Source organism: Eumetopias jubatus, unplaced genomic scaffold, assembly GCF_037043125.1.
Source record: "Eumetopias jubatus isolate StellerSeaLion01/CBP00866 unplaced genomic scaffold, mEumJub1_p1.0 scaffold_10, whole genome shotgun sequence".
NCBI lineage: Eukaryota > Metazoa > Chordata > Mammalia > Carnivora > Otariidae > Eumetopias > Eumetopias jubatus.
The window spans coordinates 93,993,731-94,018,676 of NW_028274816.1; the positions used below are offsets into that span (position 1 = coordinate 93,993,731).

At 46.2% G+C, this 24,946-nt stretch overlaps 1 protein-coding gene across 2 annotated transcripts in view; it reads left to right on the plus strand.

Annotated features, from left to right (window-relative positions):
- PRKCA (protein kinase C alpha) overlaps nucleotides 1-24,946 on the plus strand; it is a 399,391-nt gene that overhangs the window by 298,538 nt on the left and 75,907 nt on the right. For both annotated transcript variants that reach the window (XM_088028179.1, XM_088028178.1), the window contains exons 6-8: nucleotides 5,997-6,153; nucleotides 7,240-7,374; nucleotides 7,631-7,727. In XM_088028179.1, the coding sequence (XP_087884305.1) occupies nucleotides 5,997-6,153; nucleotides 7,240-7,374; nucleotides 7,631-7,727 (389 nt within the window). The remainder of the gene's footprint in view (nucleotides 1-5,996; nucleotides 6,154-7,239; nucleotides 7,375-7,630; nucleotides 7,728-24,946) is intronic.

Consider the following 24,946-nt stretch of genomic DNA (forward strand, 5'->3'; position numbering starts at 1 on the left):
GGATCAGGGATTGCACTGTTTTTTTTTTTTTTTTTTAAATCCCAAGCTATTTTGGAACAATGAGGAGCTAACTATTGAACTCTGGCCTAACCCTGAGGTCTGGAAATTCCAGTACTATATGAACTGGCCTTTTAATATACCAGATTTCTTTACCCTGAGGAAACAGCCCTGCCCCCTGGACCAGACCGGAGGCCTGGATGAGGATGCTAAAGATAGCAAACACATATTAATATGATCATTAGTAATGGCGGCAAATGCTTCTGTAACACTCCATTCGTTCCAGATTGTCTTCTAAATGCTTTACAAATATTAACTCACTTCATCTTCACCACAGCCCCGCGAGATAGGCACTCTTATTGTTCCTGCCTTACAGATGAACAAACTGATGAGTGGGCTAACTTGTCTGAAGTCAGACAGCTAAAAAGTGGTAGAGCAAGGATTTGAAGCCAGCCGCCCATGCTGTAAGCCAGTGTGTTAGCCTGGAGCCTTGAGAAGAAGTCAGCCACCATCTGCAGCCTCTGTCCAAGCGAAGCGAGCTTGACTGCCATTGCATGTCCTCAGACACACATCCGACCGTCACCCAACTGCCAGTCTTTGTGGGGATGGCTCGCCTCTCCCTGAGAAAGCATGGCAGTCACCTCTACTCTTCCCCATCAAGCAGGCGTTTGGCAAAATCCCCGGCTTCATGCCTCCGTGTTGGCCGTGCCATCTAGCAGAAGGTGCCTCTGCTGTAGTTTCCCAGGCTGGGTAAGGCCGCCTCCGAGCTCTGGATGAGCCAGCTCATACTCCTGAACGCTTCCTCAAAACTCACATGTCCCAGGCTTGCCTAGCCACCTCTGGCAGGTATCTCTGAGGCACTGTGGAGTTGTTTTTCAGTCTTCGTCATCTTATTCGAATGGACTTTGTCCGGGAATGATACCTTATGTAATCAGGAAATTACATAACCTTTTCACCCAGGCTGGTTTCTCTTCATGCTGGGCCTGACTGCCGGTCCTTTCCAAAGCCGCACCTCAAGCCAAAAGATGGGCATCTTACTCCGTGCTCTAGATTTCTATGGAAGGTCTGGAATTCCAGAACAGACTTTGATTCCCTAAAACAGCCGCTGCCATGGCACAGGCGTATTTCTTGAGCAGACGTGTCCTCCTCATGGACACTGCAGAACCTCTGTGACATGCTGGGGCAGGGAGGGGGGGAGCACTCCCCCACCTGCCTGCCACGGGGTCCAGGGCCCGTGTGGGGTTAGTGCCGAGCAGTGCGGGGGGCAGGGGATGAGCTGCTGCTCATGTGCTTAGAGACCCTCGGCCTCTCGGAACTCAAGCTGGCATGACAGGGCTTTACCCCGAGAGAGTCCCGTCCTCAAGGGGTTACGCAGCAGAGTTTTTCCGTATCTTAAGCCCAGGGGTCAGAACAGTGTGGCTCTCCCAGAAGATGAGAGATGAGGAATGAGCCATGGGACCCGTGCCAGGTTTGTTCTTGGACCCACCGTGAAATGCTCGCCTTCCTCTGGGCCTGTGAATTGGCACAGGCTTCCCACGTGTGCGGTGGGACCCGACCCGGGCGAGGACTTCTGCTCCTGCTCCAGAGGATTCCTGAAGGTGCTGAACAACTGACATTAGAAAGCATTAAATTACGTGGTGAGAAAGTTACTCCCTTCCCAGTTTTCCTTCATTCTCAGTTGTAAGGTGAAGAGAGGGACTTCCCCCTGGGGCTGGAATATATCCTGAACGCTCAACCCTGCTTTTTAATTTCCCCTTTGTAGTGAAGAGCAGGCCTCAGGCAAGTGTGTCAGCTGGAAGGAGGGAACCCTAACAGAGATGTTCATTGTATTTATCTCTATGGTTCCTTTCTCCTTAGAGCAGACAATCTTGGTTTTCCATTTATCAGAGTGACACATTTCCTTTTTCTTTATTTTTATTTTTTTAAAGAACTCTTTTTTTTTTTTTTGAAGATTTATTTATTTGAGAGAGAGAAGGCACACGGAGAGGGAGAAGCAGGCTCCCCGCTGAGCAGGGAGCCCGACGTGGGGCTCGATCCCAGGGCCCTGAGATCATGACCTGAGCCGAAGGCAGACACTTAACCAACTGAGCCACCCAGGCGCACCCCCTCTCTCAAATAAATTTTTAAAAACCCACTTAAATGTTGAGTGTTAAAAAGTGAGTGAATTTTTTTTATATGAATAATATACTGAGTCCTCAAGAGATGCCTGTGACATGGGTCGAGGGACCACACTTTGAGAATGACAGCCAGGTGCATGGGATGACATCATGTAATACTCACCTGAGAGGCTTCAAAGATGCCGACGCCTGGGCCTCAGCTCAGACTGATTAAATCGGACCCTGTGGGGGTGGGGCCCAGACATCGGTATCTGCTGCTCATGCGCAGCTGAGCTGGAGATCCGCTGCCCTCGTGTACCCAGCCACCATCACCTCCCCCCACCCCCCGTCGGGGGCTGCATCCTCACTGCCCTCTGACCCTACGTCCTGATTGCATTCTCTTCTCTCTCGTGCCTCTCGCCCTCCTCATCCACCACCCTACTTGTTTTGCTCTTCTTTTCTCTTCCCTAACTTCCCTGCACCTACTCCTGTTAGTGATGCCCACCACCACTGCTGCTCAGGTTAAGACATTGCCGGCACCACGTGGTTGCAACCACATTAGAAAATTTCCGTGTCATACTGTTCTTCACGGCATTCACTTGCCAACTTATAAGCTGTCAGTCCAGTTTCAGAACATCTAAGCCTTTAGGGTTGTGCTCTCTGCCAGCGACTTGTATTAACAACAATGATAATAATCATTATTGGGCTCTCACTGTGTGCCTACCACTGGTCTCAGCACTTTACGTGTATGAGCTTATAGAATCCTCCCAGGGAGCTACCATTTTGCAGATGCAGAAACTGAGGCACCGGGCGGTTACGGATCTTGCCCGGGGTTATGGCACCACAAAGTGGCAGAGCCAGAATTCAGGTGCCCACAGCCTGGCCCCAGAGCCCACAATCTGAGCTGATGGGAGCCCCCAAGTCCGTTGCTCCCAGGCCTGACTCACGTGCCCTGGCATGTGATGAGTCCATCACACATCAGGCAGGCTGTTCTCCACTGCAATGGGAAATTGAAATTTGGACCCACTGTCTACTTCAGTGACATTTGGAATTGATAACTCTTTTTATTTTCCACTTCAATCATGGTATCTCTGTAGGAAGCCCACAGCTTTAAATCCCATCAAGACTATAACTCATCACCATTCAGAAGAGATCAGCCTTAAATGATGTTGTGTGTGCTGGCTGTCAGGACCAGAAATTGAAGATGAAAAAGCCAGCACCCATAATCATTCTGTAACTGGCAACACTCTTGGTGGCCTCTCTGCTTCCTCATTAGTTTATCTGGGCTGTAGCCTCCGTGGTGGACATTCCAGGCTTTAGCTGCCTTTTACAAAGTCTCTGATTCTCATTCCAGTGCTTAATTGGAAAGAGACCTTTGGCCCCTTCCCGTTCCTCTTGGGAGAGCTCTATTTTTATGCTCAAACTTTTCATCTTTTGTGATACTTGGGTTGCTGTTTTAGGAGACTGGATCTTCTGCATTGCACTGAAAAACCTTCAGCATGAGTTTGAGGGAATTCTCAGACAGCCAGGTCCCCTGGAGACCTCCTAATGCCACTGAAGATTTTGAGATTGTGGGCAGTGGGGGACTCTGCAGAGTAAGCACTCACGTCGTGGTATCCTTTTTCCCCTCCATTTTCCAAGCCACGAACTGTCTAAAGCACATAAAGTTATGTACAATTATGTACAATTTACTTCCCCCAACAATCCTGTCTCACTGGGAATGAGCCCCTCTTCACTTTCCTAAGGGAAGAAACAGAGGCTCAGGAACTTATGTTTCCCAGTGCTTGGGAGTACATGAGGGGGGGCAGGATTTGAAAGCAGGTGTGCTGAGCTTGCTTAATGTTCTACCCACTCCCAGTTGGATGAGGTTAGATATTATGGGGATAATAATCCTTGGAAAGCATAAGTGAATAAGAGGAACAGAAGCCTGGCTTCTCCGTGGCTAGTAGATATGAACCAGCCCACTCCCCACTCAGACCATTTGGATACGGTCCTGTCACCTGCCTGTGCTAAGGCTTCCAGACAAGGAGGGTGTAAGGCCATTCACCAGCAGGCACGGGCGCTCCGTGTGTCCCCAGGCTGATAACGGGCAGTGCTGGTCTGTGACTTAGGGCAATGTCCAGGGACCCAATATCTTTAACATCCTTCCAGCCCCTCCTCTATCTCTGTCCACTGCCAATCCCAGCACCTTCTTCTAAGGACTTCATTTAACAGTCGCCCTCAACTGATGATCTGTACTGGTAGGCTAGAAGAGTGTTTCCCCAGCTCCCCTGTGCATCAGAATCAGGAGGTTTGGTAAACACAGATCACTGAACTGGCCCCTAGAGTTCTGACTCAGTCAGTAGTGCCGATGCTGCTGGTCCAGGGGCTACGCTGGGAGAACCAGTTTGATGTGTACTCATGGCATCTGGCTAATTAGCGACCCTGATGATGGGAAGTATCAGCCATGTTGGGGAAGATGCCATCCAAAGATGGTGAGGAAGACATTTGGGATAGGCAGGCTCGGGCTTCTGTCCCTTCTTAGAGTGCTAGGTAATGACCTGTCCCATTTCCATGCAGTGGCTTTACCCGTTCCCCCAGAGGTAACAAGCCCCTGCTGGCTACATCTCTGAGCATGCCTCCCTCTCTGGATGAAGCGACCTTTCCTCCTCATCATTTTGGATTCCCATATGAGTGCGTCTCAATCTAGGGTGTGCATTGGAATCATCTGGGGGTCTGGCTAAAGTGAGAGTCCTGAGTTTGTGATTTTGAGGCGGGACCTGTGATTCCACACATGTGATGAGTGCACAGCTGATGTCCCGGGTGCTACTGGTCTGGGGACACGTGTGCACATTGCAGAACAAGGCATAGCACAGCTGTGGAGCATATTCTGTGTTACAGGCAGACACACCGATGGCTCTTCTGCTGCACGTAGGATCACCTGGGGAGCACTTAAGAACATGGACCACACCCCTCAGGGATTCTAAATTAGCTGTGAGCACTGGACTTTTTTTTTTTTTAGATTTATTTATTTATTTGAGAGAGGGACAGCAGGGAGAGGGGCAGAGGGAGAGGAAGAGAGAGTCACAAGCAGACTCCCCACCGAGGTCAGATCCCAATGCGGGGCTCGATCTCATGACCCTGAGTTCACGACCTGAGCCAAAACCAAGAGTCGGACGCTTAATGGACTGTGCCACCCAGGTGCCTCAGGAGCACTAGGATTTTTTTTTTTTTAAGATTTTATTTATTTGTCCGAGAGAGAGAGAGCGCGCGTGTGTGCACAAGCAGGGGGAGGGAGAAGCAGGCTCCCCGCTGAGCAAGGAGCCTGATGTGGGACTTGATCCCAGGACCCTGGGATCCAACCAATGAGCCCAACCAAATGAGCCACCCAGGCATCCTAGCACTGGGATTTTTAAACCTCCTCCCAAGAGATTCCAGTGTACAGCCAGATTGGAAGTCACTGGCCTTTACAAAGAAAAGAAATGAATCCTTTCAGGAGTTCAAGTGATGCAATACCATGGCCTGGGTTGGCTGGTTGCTTGGGGGGCCGGGTTGGGGGGCAGGACCAGTTCTGGAGAAGGGCTGCAAACAGCACCTGGGGATCTTGTTTAAATACACATTCTGTTGCAGCAGCTTTGGGGAGGGACCCGGGCTTCTGCATTTCTCATATGAGGTATCCAGGCCGACGCTGCCGTCCCAAGGCTTGACCACAGGGCCCGCGTGATGCCCATTGTCTCTGGCAGCAATGACAGCGGACAGCTTTTCTCATATCAAAGATCAGAGCTTTTTGGTCCTCACCTCCTCTCCCTTTAAACACCATCTTGGCGTCTCTGTCATTCAGCTGGGTCTTGACACAGGACACTGGGCAATACAGGTCAGTTCTCTTTTTATAACATTTGATCCTCTTTCCTTTTCTCTTCACAGTACGAGATGCAAAAAATCTAATTCCTATGGATCCAAATGGGCTTTCAGATCCGTATGTGAAGCTGAAACTTATTCCTGATCCGAAGAATGAAAGCAAACAGAAAACCAAAACCATCCGCTCCACACTAAACCCCCAATGGAATGAGTCCTTTACGTTGTAAGTTTTGTCTTCTCAGTTGAATTCTCTCCCCACACATCACAAACCTGCCCACTTCACTGTGAGAGATAATGGGGCGGACCTGTTGTAAATGTCTTTAAACATCACTTCATTCCTAAGACTTTCTCAGACCACTGCTAAGAGGTCACGGTCATCACCTGTTTTGGTGGATGGTAACCAAGAGTTACGTGATGCAGGCCCCAAATTATTATCAGTACCTCCTGTGTGCAAAAAACTGCATTTATGTTAAGGATGATGTCAAAATGTATAAGGTATGTCCCACTTATTGATGGACTTGAGTTCTTTTGAGGGTTATTGGAGAAGGTAAGGTAAGAATTTAAATAATAATTTCTAAAACAAGGAATACAGGAGTCACATGCTGTTGCCCCCGAAATGGGAAGATCATCCTCACCTTTAAAGAGGGAAGACTTCCTGGAGGAGGTGACATTTAAAATGGAGCTTAAAGGAGTGCCAGGATTTCAGAGGCAGAGATGGTAGAAGAGAAAGAAGGAAGGGGGCTGTGGGAGGGGAGAGGGGGTCATAAAACCACCAGGGGTAAGAAAGCACTGCCTGCAGTTGAGCATAAGCCAGTGGTCCTCCTTGCAGACTAGAACACAGGAAGTGGTTTCTCTGTGGATGACTGGAAACGTAGCTCTTTTGTATAGAACAGAGACTGGCAAGCTTTGTAAAGGGCCAGTTAGTAAATAGTTTAGACTTTCTGGGTCATACAGTCTGTTGCAACCACACGCAGTTCTGCGCATCCGTAGACTGTAGACTGTATGTAAACAAAAGCCCATGGCTGTGTTCCAGTAAAGCTTTATTTACAAAAACAAGCGGCGGGCCAGATTTGGCCTGTGGGTGTTAGTTTGCCAGCCGCTCGTCTGGAGCTTTGGCTGCTGGGGGCGGGTACTCTGTTGGCAGTGGGGAGCCCCAGGAAGTGAATCGAATATACTATTGGTTTTTTAATCTCGGACTCCCGTCATGACCATGGGGTGTGGCTCCCAAGAAACCAGGTTCTAGATACCTGTGTGTGTCTGTGTGTCTGTGTGTCTGTGTGTCTGTGTGCGCCCGTGCTCTCTTTTGTAGCAAATTAAAACCTTCGGATAAAGACCGACGGCTGTCCGTAGAAATCTGGGACTGGGATCGAACAACAAGGAATGATTTCATGGGATCCCTTTCCTTTGGAGTCTCGGAGCTGATGAAGATGCCGGCCAGTGGATGGTAAGAATGCCCAAGGTTGAATATATATGTGTCAGCCAAAGGTTGATAGTCTTGAAGACGTTAGAGCCCTTAGAGATTCAGCAGACAAACCGGCTTCCGTCTAAAATGACCATCGGCCGTGAAGTTATCTGGCTATAGTCTCCCCACAGGACACATTTCAGAAACAGCCGGCCCGGAGGTCCAAGGAGAGGAGTTGCTGTATCTGTGGTAGAAACACGGTGTTTCTCACCCTCCTCTCCTCCTGTGTCTCCCAAAGGTACAAGCTGCTTAACCAAGAGGAAGGTGAGTACTACAACGTACCCATTCCAGAAGGGGATGAAGAAGGCAACGTGGAGCTCAGGCAGAAATTCGAGGTGAGAATATCAACGAAATTAGTGGAACCGTCTTTTCTTTGGGAAGTTTGGCCTCAGGAAGGGCCAGAGTCTTGTGGGTACACCTGCTGGAAGACAGAATCTAAGTGTTAATCTTTCTCTTTATTTAAGAACAGAAGTGCTGCATAATCCCCTTCCTTTGCAAGCTGTGTTAACACGTGAGGCCTATTATCAGGGCGAGAATGGGGACTAGAGCTATCCCAGAAATAAGCATGGTTGATTTCTGCATAAGAAATTGGTTGGCACGTCAGCGGGGAGACAGGCAAGGTTCCAAGTGCGGTATTCTCATTAGAAAGAAGGACTGTGCTTCTCCAAATGGCAGGAGGACATTTTGGCATTAACTCGGGAGGTGGTTTGGGTGTCATTAAGCTCTCGGGCCGGCATCTCCATTTCTGCTCCAGATCTTTAGAAAAGGCCAGCTCTTTGTCTCCTTCCCATTGAGTGTCTGTGTTTGCCTTCCCTCCCAGACTCATCTGTCTTCTTTCTCCCTCTGCCTCTGTCCTCCCTACTTCCCTCCCTTTCTTCTTTCTACCCATACGTGTCTCTACTCACCAGACATCTCCACTTTTAATACACATTCCTTTCTCTAAGCACTTGCCTTACATTCCGGGTCACAGCTCCTAATTTTTTCTATTTCTCTAATCACCTGCATCTTGGCTGTCCACGGGATTCGTACGGTAGCCATCACAGTCTGTGTAACTGGTTAATTCCTTTTTGAATCTCTCTCTTCCTCAGGCTAATTAGGATTCCCGGGAATTCCCGCCCCCTAAAGAAACACGTGTGTGTACACGTGTGTGTGTGTGTGTGTGTGTGTGTGCGTGGAGATACTGAACTGTGGCTGAAATGTCGACACTAATGAGATGCCAATGGTTTTGTTTTAGTCCCTCTGTTGTTTCCTTCTCCAAAATGAAGGTTTGTCCCAAAGAAATATATAGATCATATTGAGGTAGAATGAATTCTTAAGGATGTAAGACATAAAAGTGTTCAAAAGTGCTTTTGGCAGGCTACTTGGTGAAAGTGGATGTTGATGGCAAATACTTAAACAGCCCTGACCTTAAGCCCCTGGTTGCCCTGGGAGCATAAATGAGTCACAAATAATATAACTAAATGGCAGCAAACAACAGGCCTCAGGATTGGTGACAGCAGGGTGGGGACCAGGGGCAGGGGGTGAACACAAGCCCTGTCCAAAGGGGGCAGCCGCTGCTACTTGGCAGCAGCTGATTATTGCCACGCCGAGGAGGGTCCTGTGCCGTCAGATCTTCTGGTTCTTCAAGAGAAGCCAAAAACACAATTTTTTTTTTTTTTTTTTTTTTTTAGTAAGACATCTTCTGACTTCTTTTAATATTGACAGCTAATTAAAACTCAGAGCTTGGTGGAGGCCAAACACATCTCTTGCTGTAGACACAGGTAAAATTCAGCCAGTAGAAATCAGCTGGCAATCTCTGCTCCTAAAAAATACAGGAGGAAAAAAAATAGAAAAAAAATATATTTATGTATAAAGTGAAGTTCTTTCCAAAGGGCCCTATTAATATTTAGAGGCATTCAACTGCAAAGATGTATTAAGGCTTGGGGTAGCTTCAAGTATCGATGCCAGGCCTGTTTCTCTAATTATTTTTTCCTTCACTTCCTTTATCTACACCCACCTCCCCCTCATAGTTCAGGACAGGAGCCCCATCCCCAACGTCACACCACCTCTGTGAAGGATGGACCTTTCCAGAGAGTTTTGGGACCCCAAGCACCAGCACTACTCTGATGTCCCAGGCAGGAGAGATTGCTGAGAAGCTAAACAGACCCTTGCTGAATTTCATGCTGTAGTTGTAGGTCATTAGCAACCAATGGGTCAGAAACTGCTGGTATAGAACACAGTTGAGGGAGGGGCGGTACTGGGGCAACATGATGGTAGTCACTCTTGGAAATGTCTGAGACTTAGCTTTGCTGATGGAGAAATATTGACCCACCTTTTATGCCTCATTTCCATGGGTTCCTGGTGAGTAACCTTCCTGTTTCCCTGGGCAGTGAGTCTAGCTTTTTATAAAGGTCAGAACTCAATACTTAAAAAAAAAAAAAAAGGTGAGGGGCTAGGTCAGAGGGCTTGAGGCCAGAATTGCATTTCTCTCTAGAGGCTCATTAGAGGCCATTCCTGTGGTGCTCCCTCCTGGGCATGGACTTTGGACTGGAATTCTACCAGCTCAAGGGCAAGTGCAGGGAAGGACATGAGCCTCTGCTGTCCAGCTTCCAGGCTTCTGTGCTCAAAGCACCTGCCTGAACTACATCACAGCTTTTGCTTTAAACCTCTTGCAGCTCCTTCGATTTTACTGGAATTATAGTAGCTCATTTACTTAGAGTTGCAGGAGACCAGGCAGAAAGCCCCTCGATGGTGGGGTCAAGGAGATGCTGAGAATTTTCCCACAGCTGTTGTGTCGTATTTAAAATAGAACATTCAGATCTGACTTCAGGTGGGACTTACCATGTAGCAGTGTTCCGTTGAGGTCTGTAAACGTGAAACTTGTAATATTTCCCCAGCATCCAAGTGTCAGGAAGTAGCGTGCCTGGGCAGAAAGGCTGTGTCCACATTTGAGCAGTTCTGGGTCAGAGCCAGCCTTCCCATACGGGGTGCCACCTGGCACCAGAGTGCAATTTGGGGAACTTTCTCCATCGCTCACCCGATTTTCTCCCTCTCCATCCCCGGCCACGGTATGACTGCTCCCCAGTGTCTGCGACCTCGCCTCTCTGTCCACATCTCTCCGTATACTTGCCATCCTGACTTACCTTCCATAATCCAGGTCCCTTTCTCCCCTGCCTGCTCTTCCAGAGGTACTTTCCCGTCCTCTGGTAACAGTATGATTCAGCTGAAATTTTTAATTTAAAGTTCCATGGTGACTCATGTCTGGATGAAATACAGCATGATGACTAGTCCTTTTAGGGACAGGCATTACTCAGGGGTGTTGTACACCAGCTAGAGTCTACAGGGTTATTCTTTCTGTGTCCAGCTTTGTTTTCTAGAAAGAGTTAATAGCTAAGTGTGGTTTTCGAATCCTCTTCCAGAAATCAAAAGTCACTCAATCTGATAGAAGAAAAATCCAAACAAATGAGCATTTACAGCCCATGCCACCGTGTTAGCATTTATCTTGATAACAAGGAAAAAATTTTTTTCAAATTTACTATTGATTCTAGAATCCTGGCAAACAGAATGATCGGTGAGTAAAGCTCTTAGGAGCCAAGGAAATCCCAAGATGGTTGGAAATGACCTGATCCCATAATGCATTGTCCCCCTCGAGCAGTTTATCTGCCTAAAAGACAAAACAAATCAGAACCTTGACCACAGTGTTCATGGACAGTGCATCTATGGGCCTTTACCCTGTTCCCCATTTGTCTTCAAATAAAGTACACATAGTTCCTGATTCACAAACATAAGTTCTGTGTCTGTTCATTTGTTCCATAATAAGGCTCCAGCAATGAATAAAGCAAACAGTTCCCCTCTTTGCAGAGCTTACGTCTCTACCTTTGGGCCCTGCTTCAGATCTTTTTGGGAATGAGGCAGGGTGCTTCTTGAGAAATAAGCTTATTATAACCCCCTGTGCTGGTCAGTGATTCCCCAGGACCCCTCCCCCCCAATTGAGAAGACTCTGGATTCCTGTTCCTTTGTCTCGCTTCTTCTGGGCCCCCATTCCCTGCGATGAGGCTCATTGTCAGTGATGGAGAGACGGCCCGCCTTCCCTGAGAAGTGGCCCAGAGGATGGTTGGTTAGCCCTAGTTCAGCAAACTTTCTGTAAAGGGTCACATAATAATTTAGGCTTTGCAGGCCTCTGGGTCTCTGTCACAACCATTCGGCTATATGCCTTTGTGCCAGAAAAGCAGCCATAGACAAGGTGTAAACAAATGGACACAGTGGTGTGCTAATAAAACATTATTTATAAAAACAGGTGACAGACCAGATTTGGCGCATGAGCCATAGTTTAACCCCCGGTTTAGCCCGAAGTCTCTGTGTAGTCAGATCCTGGTCCTGCCATTTATTAACCACATGGCTTCCCTATGCATGTCCTTCACTGTAAATGGGAATATTAATAGTATTTACTTAATGGTATTGTTTTAAAGATGAAATTAGGTTGTCATAAGAAATTTCCTAAAAGCAGACTTTCATACAAGTGTTTTATCATCATCCTCAATATGCTTCATTGCAGAAACTGGGTTACAGAGGGCACTTTTTTTTTAATTTCTGGAGCTTCCCGAAAAAATTTTTTTCTTTCTTTCTTTCTTTCTTTTTCTTTCTTTCTTTCTTTCTTTCTTTCTTTCTTTCTTTCTTTCTTTCTTTCTTTCTTTCTTTCTTTCTTTCTTTTTCTTTCTTTTCTTTTCTTTTCTTTTCTTTTCTTTTCTTTATTTTTTATGTTGGAATCGTGTTCTAAATGGTGGTCATGTTCTGTGTCCTATGGTCCAGCCACATGATGAAATAGAAGCGTATTGATGAACCCTGATGACCATTTATAATATTGTTTTTATGAGGAAATAGATCTTCATTTACATTTAGGTGGATTTCTGGTACATAATGTGTGGGCGAATTGGGAACTTGGTGTAACTGGCAGTGGGTTAGGTAATCTCTGGATGAAGCAGGATGTCAGGGGGTTAAGAGGGGTCTCAGCCCGAGGAGTCAGTGTGCACTGATGTTTCTCAGCGTGGTCGTTTGACAGAGGGTCCTGAGCAAAGACTCGAAAGTGAGCACATCTGAAAGATGTGTTACACGAGCCCCACCAAGAATGAACCCAAGTAATAATCCTAAGCGTTCACCCCAGAAATGGAGCCATTGGTTTGTTAGTGATGGCGTTCACAGGAAACTCCAGCATCTTTGTCGGTGTCCTAATGCCCTTTGGATGTTTTACAAAATCTGGGATTTGAATCCTTCGCCGCTTGAGCTATGCCTAGGGAGTTATGCACGGCATTCAACTTTCTAGTTAGAAGAAAAGTATCTTCTGACCACATCTTTTCCTCATTTAAAACCATTCCAGAGGATCTTCTTGTCATTTGTCTGTCTCCATGGTGATTCATGAGCTTGAGCATGTTTGTGTTGTGTTTCATCAATCTGGTTGATTCTTCCCTTGAGCCATTTGGGCCACGTCTACCCCCAGAGATGGAATTGTCCTAGAATCAAGAACAAGGGAGGGTGCCAGGGTGACTCAGTTGGTTAAGCATCTGCCTTCAGCTCAGGTCAGGATTCTGGGGTCCTGGTGTTATAGGATCACAGGGTTCTTGGCTCACGGAGTCAAAGAATGAATCTCGCAGACACAAAAGGGTGAAGCGAAGTGAAAGTTTATGAAGTGAAGGTGAGAGCAGAAAGGAGAGAAGCAGCTCTCTAGAGTGAGAGGGGTCCTGGATGGGTTGCCATGGCAGTCTTCTATTGAGAACTGCCTGGGAAGCTTGTGGCCTTGAGATTCTTGTACCATCTTGGTTTGAGCACAGACTATTGATAACATCCTTAATGACTGATTTCTTTGAGGTTTGGTCATTTTCTGTGATACACCGTAGCTACCAAAGAAAAATATTCCCAACATCCAAGGCCAGGGGGTCTTGTTTCCTTTTCTCTTGTTCACTCTGGCTTAGCACTTTTGCCTGCCAGGAATAGTCTCAGAGCCCAGCCAGGGGTCCCCTATCTCTCCCTGTCTATACCTTAACCCTTTTCTTACTCACTGGGGTCGAGCCCCACATAGGGCTCCCTGCTCAGCGGGGAGTCTGCTTCTCCCTCTCCCTCTGCCGCTGCCCCTGCTTGTGCTCGCTCTCTCACTCTGTCAAATAAATAAAAACCTTTTTAAAAATAAATAAGAACGGGGCGCCTGGGTGGCTCAGTCGTTAAGCATCTGCCTTCGGCTCAGGTCATGATCCCAGGGTCCTGGGATCGAGCCCTGCATCGGGCTCCCTGCTCGGCGGGAGGCCTGCCTCTCCCTCTCCCACTCCCCCTGCTTGTGTTCCCTCTCTCGCTGTGTCTCTCTCTGTCAAATAAATAAAAATCTTTAAAATAAATAAAATAAATAAATAAGAACAAGGGAAGAAGGTTCAGGGGAGGAAAAAAGTAGAGGCACGTTGTGGGACCACTCTCCAGCCCTTTCTTTGGAGCCAACCACTTCCTCCCAGGGTTGTACCCCCCCCAGCCCCCCACCTGTTCACCCCCCTCCCCTTCTCCTCTGATGCAGTGCCTTTCTCCTAAGGCTTGGACCCTCGCCCTTGGGGCGATTTCTTTCTAACCAAGACCTTCTTCCCCAATCCTCCCCATAGAGAAATGGAGCGATGGGGCTAATGACCTGAGCCCTGGACCTGGCTCCTCAGGCCCACAGCACCTGAGCACAGGCTCAGGAGTCCATGAAAACCACCACCTGCCTCTTCCCATGTCATATTTCAGTATTTAACACAGTCAACGCTGAATTCTCTCATTTTGCTCCAGTATTACAGTCATCCCCTCTGATTTGTATTGTGATGACTTTTAGCTACAAATGGAGTTTAAATGAACTCCTTTCTACTGGTGGGGTTGCTGGTCTCCTCCACGAGTTGTTTACAGTTATTGGAGATGCTACTGTAGAAAAGCCAGGCAGCTTTCCTTAAAGGAGGCCACACCATTCTCTTTTGCCCGATGGTTGAGGCTTTTTGTTGTCTTCGTCATTTAGAGAATTAAGGTAGAACAGAATGAGAAGCTAAAAGCACCTGAGCCTTTTCAGCCTTCCACGGCTGCTCTACTCTAGGATAAGTTAATATCTAACATCAAAAAAGAAAAAAGTTAAAAAGCAAAACAGACACATTTTTAGCAGAATTAAGATCGCCAAGAGGCAATGTGCTTTGGGCTTTGTCTGTGGTGGAATATTTCTGTTGTCAGAAAATAATGGAAAGCAACGTCCCATTAGGGAGCTGGCAGATGAGACATCATAAATAACTCTCTGGAGTGTCAGGATTCAAGAGAACAAGATGAATGCATTTATTTATTTTTTTATTCTTTTAAAAAATTTTGTTTATTTGTGACACAGAGATACAGAGAGAGAGAGAGAGCATGAGCAGGGAGAGAGGCAGAGGGAGAGGGAGAAGCAGGCTCCCCGCTGAGCCAGGAGCCCGATGTGGGGCTCCATCCCCGGGACCCTGGGATCATGACCTGAGCCGAAGGCGGACGCTTAACCATCCGAGCCACCCAGGTGCCCCGCGATGAATGCCTTTAAACTGCAGCATTGCTTGAAAGGTGTGTGAGCTCTCTACAGAGAACTCCTTGCAGAGTTCCCTAAAGAGAGAAGTTTATGATCAAGTGTGAAGGATGGCAGCAGTTCTTGGGGCGAGGGCTTGACTACCACCTCCCATCCCGCCCCTCCCCAGGAGCGGGAGGTATGCTGCTGATGGGGACAAAGGTGAAAAGAGCAGAGAGTGCAGCGGGGGACTGCCAAGCACTCAGACCACGTGCGTTTGAGGGGTGGTCCTGCATCATGGGAGCCCTGCTGCTGGAACTCAGATCCTGCCTTGTCCACATCCCAGTCTCATGAACTTGGGCACGTTACTCCATGTTCCAGCATGGTATTCTAGAAAGAGGATATAATTTGAAATAATCGTGATTTCACATCCTGGCTATACCACTTACTAGTAGTAACCTTGGATAAGATGCTTAAATTCACTGATCTTTCATCAGACCTTTTGGGGGGTCGTGGTAGCATCTACTACATAGCAGTGCTCTGAGGATCAAATGAGCTCATTTGTGTTAAGTTTGCCTGGCCTAGAACCTGGCATATAGTAAGTGCTCAGTAAATGTTAGCCAGGACCTTTTTTTTTTTTTTTTTTTTTTGCTTTCATCGTAGCTGATTATATATAAAATAGACTTACTCAGATTTGGTTTAGACTGATATTTATGAAAACTTACAAACTCTGACACTACACTTGTATGTGCAAAGAGGTGCTAACAGAGAGGCAAGAGCATTCGAGAGAGCTGCTTTGAGAAGTTTTGTCAAGGATTCATTCCTGAGAACAGACCAGTAGATTGATTGTCCCAACACTCACCACTTTCTAGAGCCTGAAGTTTAAACTCCAGTTCTCTCTTGATATTTTCAGTGGCAGGATTTCCCACCCGTCTCTGCTTTGGCTCTGTTTTCTATACAGGCAACATTTCAGGGGGGGTTGAACTTGAATACTAACCCGATTGGTAGCTTTGCTGGTGCCACCCTCAGCCCGACCCCTGCCCATGGGTCATCTGTGCTCTGCCCCAGGACCTCAAGTTGATGCCCTCATAATAATTCTCATCCTCACCAATTACAGACCATCATCACCCTCTTGATCTGACTTCATACCCAGCTTTTATCTTCAGATGGTCGAGGAACACCAGAAATTCTTCGACCCGTTGGATAGGGTCAGCCCATAGGAACCAAGCCTGTTCATCTTTAGTGGTCTGAATGTATCATCAGCTACATAATCACATAATCCTAAATTCCAAAGAGTGAATAGCTGCATTTTCCCTTACCTTGAAAAATCCTCTAGGCCTGCACTGTTCAATTCAGTAACCAACTGGCCATATGAGTCTGTTGAGCACTTAAAAATGCAGCCAGTCTGAATTGAGATGTGCTCTAATTATGAAATACACACTGGATTTCAAAGACTCAGCAAAAAGAAAAGAGTGTAAAATACCTCATTAATAATCTGTATACTGATTCTATATTGAAATAATATCTTGGATATATTGGGTTAACACTATATTTAACAAATCTGTTATTATATACTTTTATATGTCAGTATTAAACATTATTGAAATCAATTTCACCTGTTGGTTATATTTTTAATGAGGTTAGTAGGAAATTTAAATTTCTATACGGAGCTGACATGGTATTTCTATTGGACAGGGCTAATCTGGAACATTTCCTCCCAAGAAAAATAGTTTGTCATGGGGTGAAATGCAAAACCAGTGACTTGCTAATGCATTTTTCCTGGGCTTATAAATCATCTGTATCCAAGAGAACTGGGTTTCAGAAAATGGATTCTCTCAAGATTCTGGGCATGTTGCTGGACCCAGATTAAGTGTGGGGGTGTGGGGGGGGAGGGGTGTATTTTTGGCATGACTAAATAACTATTAGAAGGATGTAACAAAGCTGGGATAATATTTGAGTTACCTAATAATTTAATAATGCACATTTCTAACAGTAGTCCCAGAAGTCCCACTGAAATGTACTGAGAATGTCTGATTAGTTGGAAAGCTGTGAGCAGAGGGTCAGAGCCCTCATCGGACCCTCCCTTTTGGATACAAAGTTGCTTTACCTCGGTTACTATACTAAATGTATTACCTAAGGGCTGTGAATCCATGAGCTACAGTAGTTTTAACAGATATTTTAGAAACAAGGTGACACTAACTTACCATGACTGAAATGTTTGATTTGAAAGACTTTTTTGAATAGATTCTACAAAATGTCCCTTGGTCAGAACCTGAAGCAAGATTACCAGTGGCTTCCATGAGGTCTGTGTCCTCACAGTTTTTGTATTTGTGACCATTCAGAACCATAGCAGGGTCTAAAGCAAAAGAAGCCAAAATAAAATTGATGAGCATGTTTCATAAGAATGAGCTGCTTTGTGGGGTTGGTGACAGAGGTCCAGAAACTGCTGGAAAGAAGCATCACCCCGGAGACTCTGCAGATTGCCTTAAGAACACACATGTATCTACTTTTATTTATTCCGGGGAAACATTTTGAGATTATCCCTATTACTAATTAACAAATTAATATGATCCACTTACTATTAACGTATTTAAATCAACATTGATGAGACTCCGTTGCTAGGTTATATGTGGAACGAGCAAGCAAGCATTTTCCTGGTTACTACTGCTGAAATTGGATTTTCCAAAAAGCCTCCATTGTCTCTGAAGACTTTATCTAATTCAGAATGTTCTTCTGTGGATGAGAAAAAAGAAAATAGTTCATTGGAGACCCTCAGATAAATTGTAGCTATTTGTTGATCTGATGGGGCCTGCTACTGTTACCATGGAAACCTGAGTACTTTCCAGTGACCTTTTGGACCCAAAACAGAAAATCTGTGTGCCCCAATATAAATTCTGCTTTTTTTTATTTATTCATTTTGGTCCCTAAATAGCTTAATTAATTACTTTTTGAACTGTGTGCTATTAAGGGGGGAAAGTCTATAAAATGCACATCAGTTGAAGAATATTTTTATCTTTATATTTCGCTCTGTCTTAGAAACAAAATCTTAAACTGAGATAAGACAAGGTTCAGTGTTTGAAACCACTTTCACGCATTCATTAGATCCTTGTCAACAGAGGTTAACACTACCACTCAACCGAGCAGACTCAAAGAAAGCTTCCAAAAGCAACTGCACAGAATTTCTGATTAGTCTGTAAGGGAGGGTGAATGCATTTATGTCATAGCATTGGCAACATGCTTTCGGTTTAATTTCTTTTATGGAAATGACTTTGGTGGGAAACCAGAAAAAGATTGTACATTCCAGCTATCTGTTCCATCCTAATGGATTCCTGAAATGACATAAAAAGCCTTGTGTTTGTAGCTGTGGGGTTGGCCTTAAGGGTGGATGTTGCCAGTTCAATAAACAGGGCAAGCCTAATATTAAATGTTAAAAGCAGCTATCCATGTGTACCCAGGCCCTGGTACCACAGGGGATTAGCCTGTCAGGAACTGGAAGGAAGGAAGATAGAGCCAGTGTCCCTTGGTACAAACAGAGACATGGTACCTAAGCACTGATAACAGGTCCCTATGGTTCTAGCCCAAGCACCAAAGAAGAAGTCAAAGCCCCTTAAAAGAGAAAAGCCTAGAATAAGGGTGACCTCCCCCCCCCTACATAATGCTGTTTGCTCTTTCCGCAAGGAACATGTCCTACAAAGAATTAGAACTGGGGATCTAGAGAGGTCAATCCCAAGGATTCTGAACTCCCTGCGTAACCTGAAAAAAAAAAGTGGTGACCACACTGGTGCTTCAGATCCTTGCAACTCCAAGTATGATCCATGGACCAGCAGCAGGAGTATCATCTGGGAGCTTATCAAAAATGCAGAATCTAGGGGCACCTGGGTGGCTCAGTTGGTTGAGCGGCTGCCTTTGGCTCAGGTCATGATCCCAGGATCGAACCCCATGTCGGGCTCCCTGCTCAGCAGAGAGCCTGCTTCTCCCTCTCCCCCTACCTGCTGCTCTGCCTACTTGTGCTCTCTCTATATATCTCTGTCAAATACATAAATAAAGTTTTTTATTATAGATTTTATTTATTTGAGAGGGAGAGAATGAGAGATAGCAGGAGAGGGAAGAGGGTCAGAGGGAGAAGCAGACTCCCCGCTGAGCAGGGAGCCCGATGCGGGACTCGATCCCGGGACTCCAGGATCATGACCTGAGCCGAAGGCAGTCGCTTAACCAACTGAGCCACCCAGGCGCCCCATAAATAAAATTTTTTTTAAAATGCAGAATCTCAGGGGTACCAGCTGGCTCAGTCAGTTAAGCATCTGCCTTTTGATCTCAGTTTAGGTTTTGATCTCAGGGTCATGAGCTCAAGCCCCACTTTGGGCTCCACACTGGGCATGGAGCCTACTTATAAAATGCAGAATCTCAGATCCCATCCTAGACTTGTACTGAGTCAGAATCTGCATTTTCACAAGATGCCCAGGTGGTTCCTGTCCCCTTTAAAGTTGGAAAAACGCTGATGGAGAGGATGTGACCTGTTGACTAATAAGCGAACAAATTTATGTTCTGCACTGGTTGTGGAGGTGATGAGGACAGACTTCATTTACACCCAGTATCCAAATTCAGTGAGATGGGGATTGGCACCCAGCCACCTGCTTTTATACAGCCCATGAAATAAGAATGGTTTGAATATTTTCAATGATTTTTTAAGGGTAATGTTCGTGACACTTGAAAATTAGATGAAATTCATACTTCAGGGTCCATAGAGTTTACTAACACAACCATGCTCATCCGTTTGGTGTCAGTGGTCTGCTTTCCTGCTACGAAGGCAGAGCTGAGGCCCTGGAATGGAGGCTTCCTGGCCTCCCAAGCCCAAATCATGCTGGTCCCTCACAGGAAAAGTTTATAATGCAATAATAGCATATCAGAAGTGGGGGCGATGCATAAAATTATCATTGATGAGAAAACAAAAGCACAGAAGGGACTTAACTTGAGCTGGTGTGTAGCAGGACCCAGATCTCTTGTCTCTTCTCCGTCACCCTCCCTGTACACCATGTTCCCGTCCCCCTCAGGCACACATCATGCTTTGGCACGTACCTTAGTACTTGTGTTCCCTTGGAAAGGCTCCCCCCTTCCCCTCTCTCTCAAGCTTTCCAAAGCCTACCCATACTTCCATACTTCTCAAGCCTTTTTAACCAGTCCTTGTGCAGACTAAGGCTGCTCACCCGCTGGACACACCCGTAAGATTTGCCACATTCCTGTGTCCAGATTGAGAACCACAAGCCCTGCTCTGGATGGTTCAGAATCTAAACGTCAGGCCCCATCTGGCTTTCCTTGACAGCCCAGGGGCGGATGTCTGAGCCTGTGTGTTCTAGGAAGCTGACGGAGGCCTTCCAGGGGAGAGGCCGTTCTGCAGCCCAGGGAGTCTCCTTCATTCACACCTAAATCTCTTCAGCCTCAGGCAAAACCACAGGTATGAGGACTATGGTCGCGCTCAGAGAGGGACCAGCTCCTATCCCATACTTCATGTGGTTCCAGAAACGGGTAGTTCGGAAAATTTCTCACTGCCGTGTCTTAAGAATGTTGCTGAGTAGGAATAGGGGACGTGCGACCTTTTACTTTGTCTCCACTCTATGGGTAATATTCCTGACCCTCACAGCAGAGGAGAAGCAGAACTTTCTTTCCCGCCTGAACCCAGTAAACATAGATGAGCAGGGGTCTGACTCAGGCCACAGGTTTGTTCTTTGTCCCGGTACTAGTCGCTCCAGTTCTTGAGACACAGATCCAGCCTCACTGCTGAGAAGATTATGGCTCTCGTGACATGACGTGGTGTTAACATGGAGACCACAGTGGCCTCAGGAACTCAAAATGGCGGCTCCCAATTGTGAGGCCCATTGGGAGTGGTGGCTGGGGTGCTCATGGGTGTTTTATTTTGGTTTTTTTGATGGTCTTTGTTTTCATGGATGAGGTCTCTGGCCTTTAAGACCATCGCCTTAATGTACAAGGCACTGTGGCTCTTCCTACCTCATCAAGCCAACCAGGTGGAGTCAGAGAGGGCCATTGCTCAGGACCTCAATGAATTCAGTGTCTCTCGTGTCCATTGTTGAAAACTGGGTAGTTAACATTTAGGCAGCTCTCGGACATTTACTGTCTTCCCGCTGCCCAGAGGTTCTTTGCTTCCTCATCTCCCATCTGACATCAAAGTGTGCTCAGAGTGCTTCCCTCAGAGTGCTCATGGATGTGTGGAAGGAGAGGGTCTGTGGGAGTCTGGCTAATTCACTTCATAAGCCTTTCTTTGATATTTTTTTAAGATTTTATTTGAGAGAGAGAGAGCACGAGCTCTCTCTGCAGTGAATTAAGGTACCCAGCTGAAGTGCGGTCTCTCTTGTGTCCCTCTGGAACGTTAGGAAGACCTAGATGTGGGGCTCGATCCCAGGACCCCTGGATCATGACCTAAGCCAAAGGCAGATGCTTTGCTGACTGAGCCACCCAGGCGCCCCTGATTTTTTTTTTTTTTAAAGATTTGGGTTTGTTTGTCATGTCCAAGCATGAAATCGCTTAGGGGTCTTTCTAGGTCCAGCTGAGTCCAAGAGCACCTGCCCAGTGGTTGCTGGAAGGCTGTGAAGCTGCCCAGCCACAGTATGGAAGTGTCTCTGCTAGAGGATTTTTGTCTCCCTGTAGAAGGTGACCTATTCATATGGAAGTGGAAGGTAGGACCCTTCTGAAGCCATACCATGTACTTTTCAGGGCATCTCAGCCAACGTGGAGCCCTCTATCCCTAGAGGTATTAAGGCAGAGATTGGGCAGCTCTATCAGGTGTAGGAGAAATGTTGATTAAATTTCCTCTAAGGTTCTGGGAAACAGCAACATTTCAGTTAAGGATGTTTTTGTTGCTATTGTTCATTGCCTTTAATCTTGATGTGGATTAAGATCTCTAGCCTAAAATAGAGCTTTGGGGATTGGAATAAAATGGCCTATTTTGAGAACAATTATAAATAGATTCATGATTACAGATTTAAAGGACCATAATTATAAGCTGTAACAGAGGCTAATCTATCCATACCTGTTCAAAGAGATGTAAAATTCATATTTGACCAGCTTCCTATTTTAGTAGACAAAACCTTCCAAACACAAAGTATAATCTGTTTGTCTCTGATCTCCTCTCTGTTCAGGCTCAGGGATATGGTGACGCTTTCAGGCTGTGGAATTTTGGGTTCGGAAAACCAGCCTCCTTCTCAAATTTTCTCCCAGAAGCAGACTCACACTCTGTATGAACTTCTAGGACTCGTCTCATGACTCCTTGTACAAGGTTGTCTGTTAAGATGGTTTCAATTTATTTTTCTCACGTTAGTTCTTGTGAAAGTAAAGTTACCCGGTCAGGAGGGTTTGTTTTTTTTTTTTTAAGACAGAAGTTGAAAGATGAAGTACGCCTGGGGAGCCCAACCTGGTCACCTGGCGTTCGGGCAACCAGAACGTGGTTAATGAGCTGCCCAATCTGTGTTTTACCAGTAGTCTTTGGCTCTTCAAGATACCGAAGAGTCTTCTGAATTATCAAGAAAAAAAATTTGTTATGGCTAGTTTCGTGGTAAGCGGGTTTAGTTCTATTCTTGTCGAAGAGTAGTGACTTACGTGTATGAAATTCCGGGGTAACTAGCTGTGTGCTACCCCAGACACTTGATGAACCAGATAAACCATTACTCCATCATATGGATTGACCCAAAGCAAAAGAAGCATCCATGATTATTGTGGAGCTGTGTGATGGGATGTCACGCGTGGCCACATAAAAGCCACAAGAAAGAGCGAGAAGGGCCGTGGCTCCGTGTGGTCTGACACGAGTCCGTTCATTATTCATACAACAAGAAAGAGTCCGTTCCCACCCCTCTGAGGGCCAAGTCAGACCTGCCCCTATTGAGCCTCTGGAGCAGTGCCTGCCTTCTCTGCTGGACCCTCATGCTGACTCCTGGGCTGTCTCTCCCCTGTGCTTTCTGTCTGCGCTGGAAATGAAACCTACGGGGTGTTGTCCTCGAGTTTTATTTCTCTCGTGGTGCTGATTGTTTTCCTGTGTCTGGAGCATCCTCCCTACTAACGTAGCAGTTTTTCCCTTTCTCCTATCTCTTACAGGGATGTCATGTCCACTCCTTAAAGGTAGTTCTTCCTCCACTCTGTCCTCTTGCATCTTCCCTGCCACAAAAACGTTTTTGTGGCTGCCAAGCCTGAGCCCCCCGCCATGCTGTCTACTCTTAAGGATGCACCGTGTGTTCTGGTAGCTTGAACCTTCCGCCTACTCATGTCCCCTTCTGTGCGCTTCCCTCCAAATGGCCACAGCCCTCCAGTGAGGAAAAAACGCTCCTTATGCATCACCCAGAGAGCGTACCCGTGCTCTCCTGTCTCCAGATTAGGTCCGTTTAAGATTATACAAAATAGGAAATAATTGAAATCTCCCATCAGTGATGAAAGATAAGTTCAAGTCTGTTTTTAAAGCATCAAATGAACAGAAAGAGTGCATCTTTAAATTGACAGCGCACATTTTCCTTTCCTTCTGCCAGTATATATCTCCAACCACATATTAAGACTCATTTTCAATTTTATGTAGACATCTACATGAGCTTGCAAACAATATGGTGTACTTACAGTACATGTGTGCCTTTATATGGAAGATGTAGTGTAATATATCATGGGGCTGAAATCATCAGATTTTCCTGATGTTCTTAATACCTGGCTTACTACTTCTCACTATATTTCATTCCTTTTTTCATTTTTTCATTTTTTTCCCAAATCAATTGTTCATAACCTAATCAACTATTCTACCCCACCCCCAAACTGTCAAATAGAACTTTGCAAAGTGCATGTAAATTATTTCAAAAATCTTATCCATAATCCTTTCTGACAACACCAGTCTCTTTTGGGGAGCTGGTTAGAGTCGTGTACCAGCTGTGTCTTCGGTGTATTGCCTTTGTTAATAATTGAAATCCACTCTGGATCGTTACAGCATATTCATATTGGAACCACCTGAAAAATTTAAACATTCAAATACTTGGGTGAAGAATTTGCAAGGGGAAATCCCACCCCCGATCCTAAGCTAGAATCAACGTATGATACTCTTTTTAAAACACTGTAGTAAGGAAAAGATCTAGTAGATAATGTTTTTCAAGTTTCTCTCTGTAGACTTGTATCTGACACTACAGATGTGTCCCCTCAGGGGCCACAAGAGATTAGTGACCCAGAGTTATTGAAAATAGGGGAAAAAAAAAAAACTATTCTTTGAGGTTTCACAAGTCTTACAGAGTGTGGTGACTATCATGTGTGAAAACTTGCATCTGTCAAGATTTCTCTCGTTGCCGCCCTCCTGTTGTTTGTCTTTTAAAATGCTGTCACCACCATGCCACGTGTTCACTTTGGAGAAACATCTTCAGAAGTTGGCCACGCCCGGACACACTGAGCCACCCGGCGATTTCCTCCCTCAGAGTGAAAACATCCTCAGAGTGAGCAGACGCCTCTTGATCGTTCCAGGACGCGGAGACAGTTCCTGCGTAAAAACGAAGAAATCACCTGTCATACCCTGTTATTTCAGAGGACAGCTCTACTCTGACGAAGTGGATTCACACTTGGGGATTCAGGTCCTTACTGTGACCCGGATCTCTCTTGCCTGGCAGTGTGTTTCTGTCTTTGTGATTAGGGTTTGTCATCCCAGGGAGAAATAATATACATGGTATGGGGCTCTATTTCACAACGTGCAGAAGGAGCTGGGTGCTGGCACAAAGCTTAGATGGGGCTGGAAAGGGAAAGGGCGGGGGGGGGGGGAGAAGAAGAAAAAGGGGAAAGCCTTCACCTCCCTGAATCCCCTCCTGGCAGGTAAACCACGGCCCCTCGCACCTGCAGTGAGCAGCTGTCCCATCTTCAGAAGGACTGCCATCCCTCCTGCCTGCTGGGCAGCACGGCTCCCACCTTGTCGCTGCAGGGACACAGCCTGGTGGAGAGGTTAAGCTCCAGGCTGCCTGGGTTCAAATCCCAGCTCCGCCGCCTCCTAGCTGTAAGGCCATGGGCCACTTAGCTCACCTCAGTTTCTCCATCTCT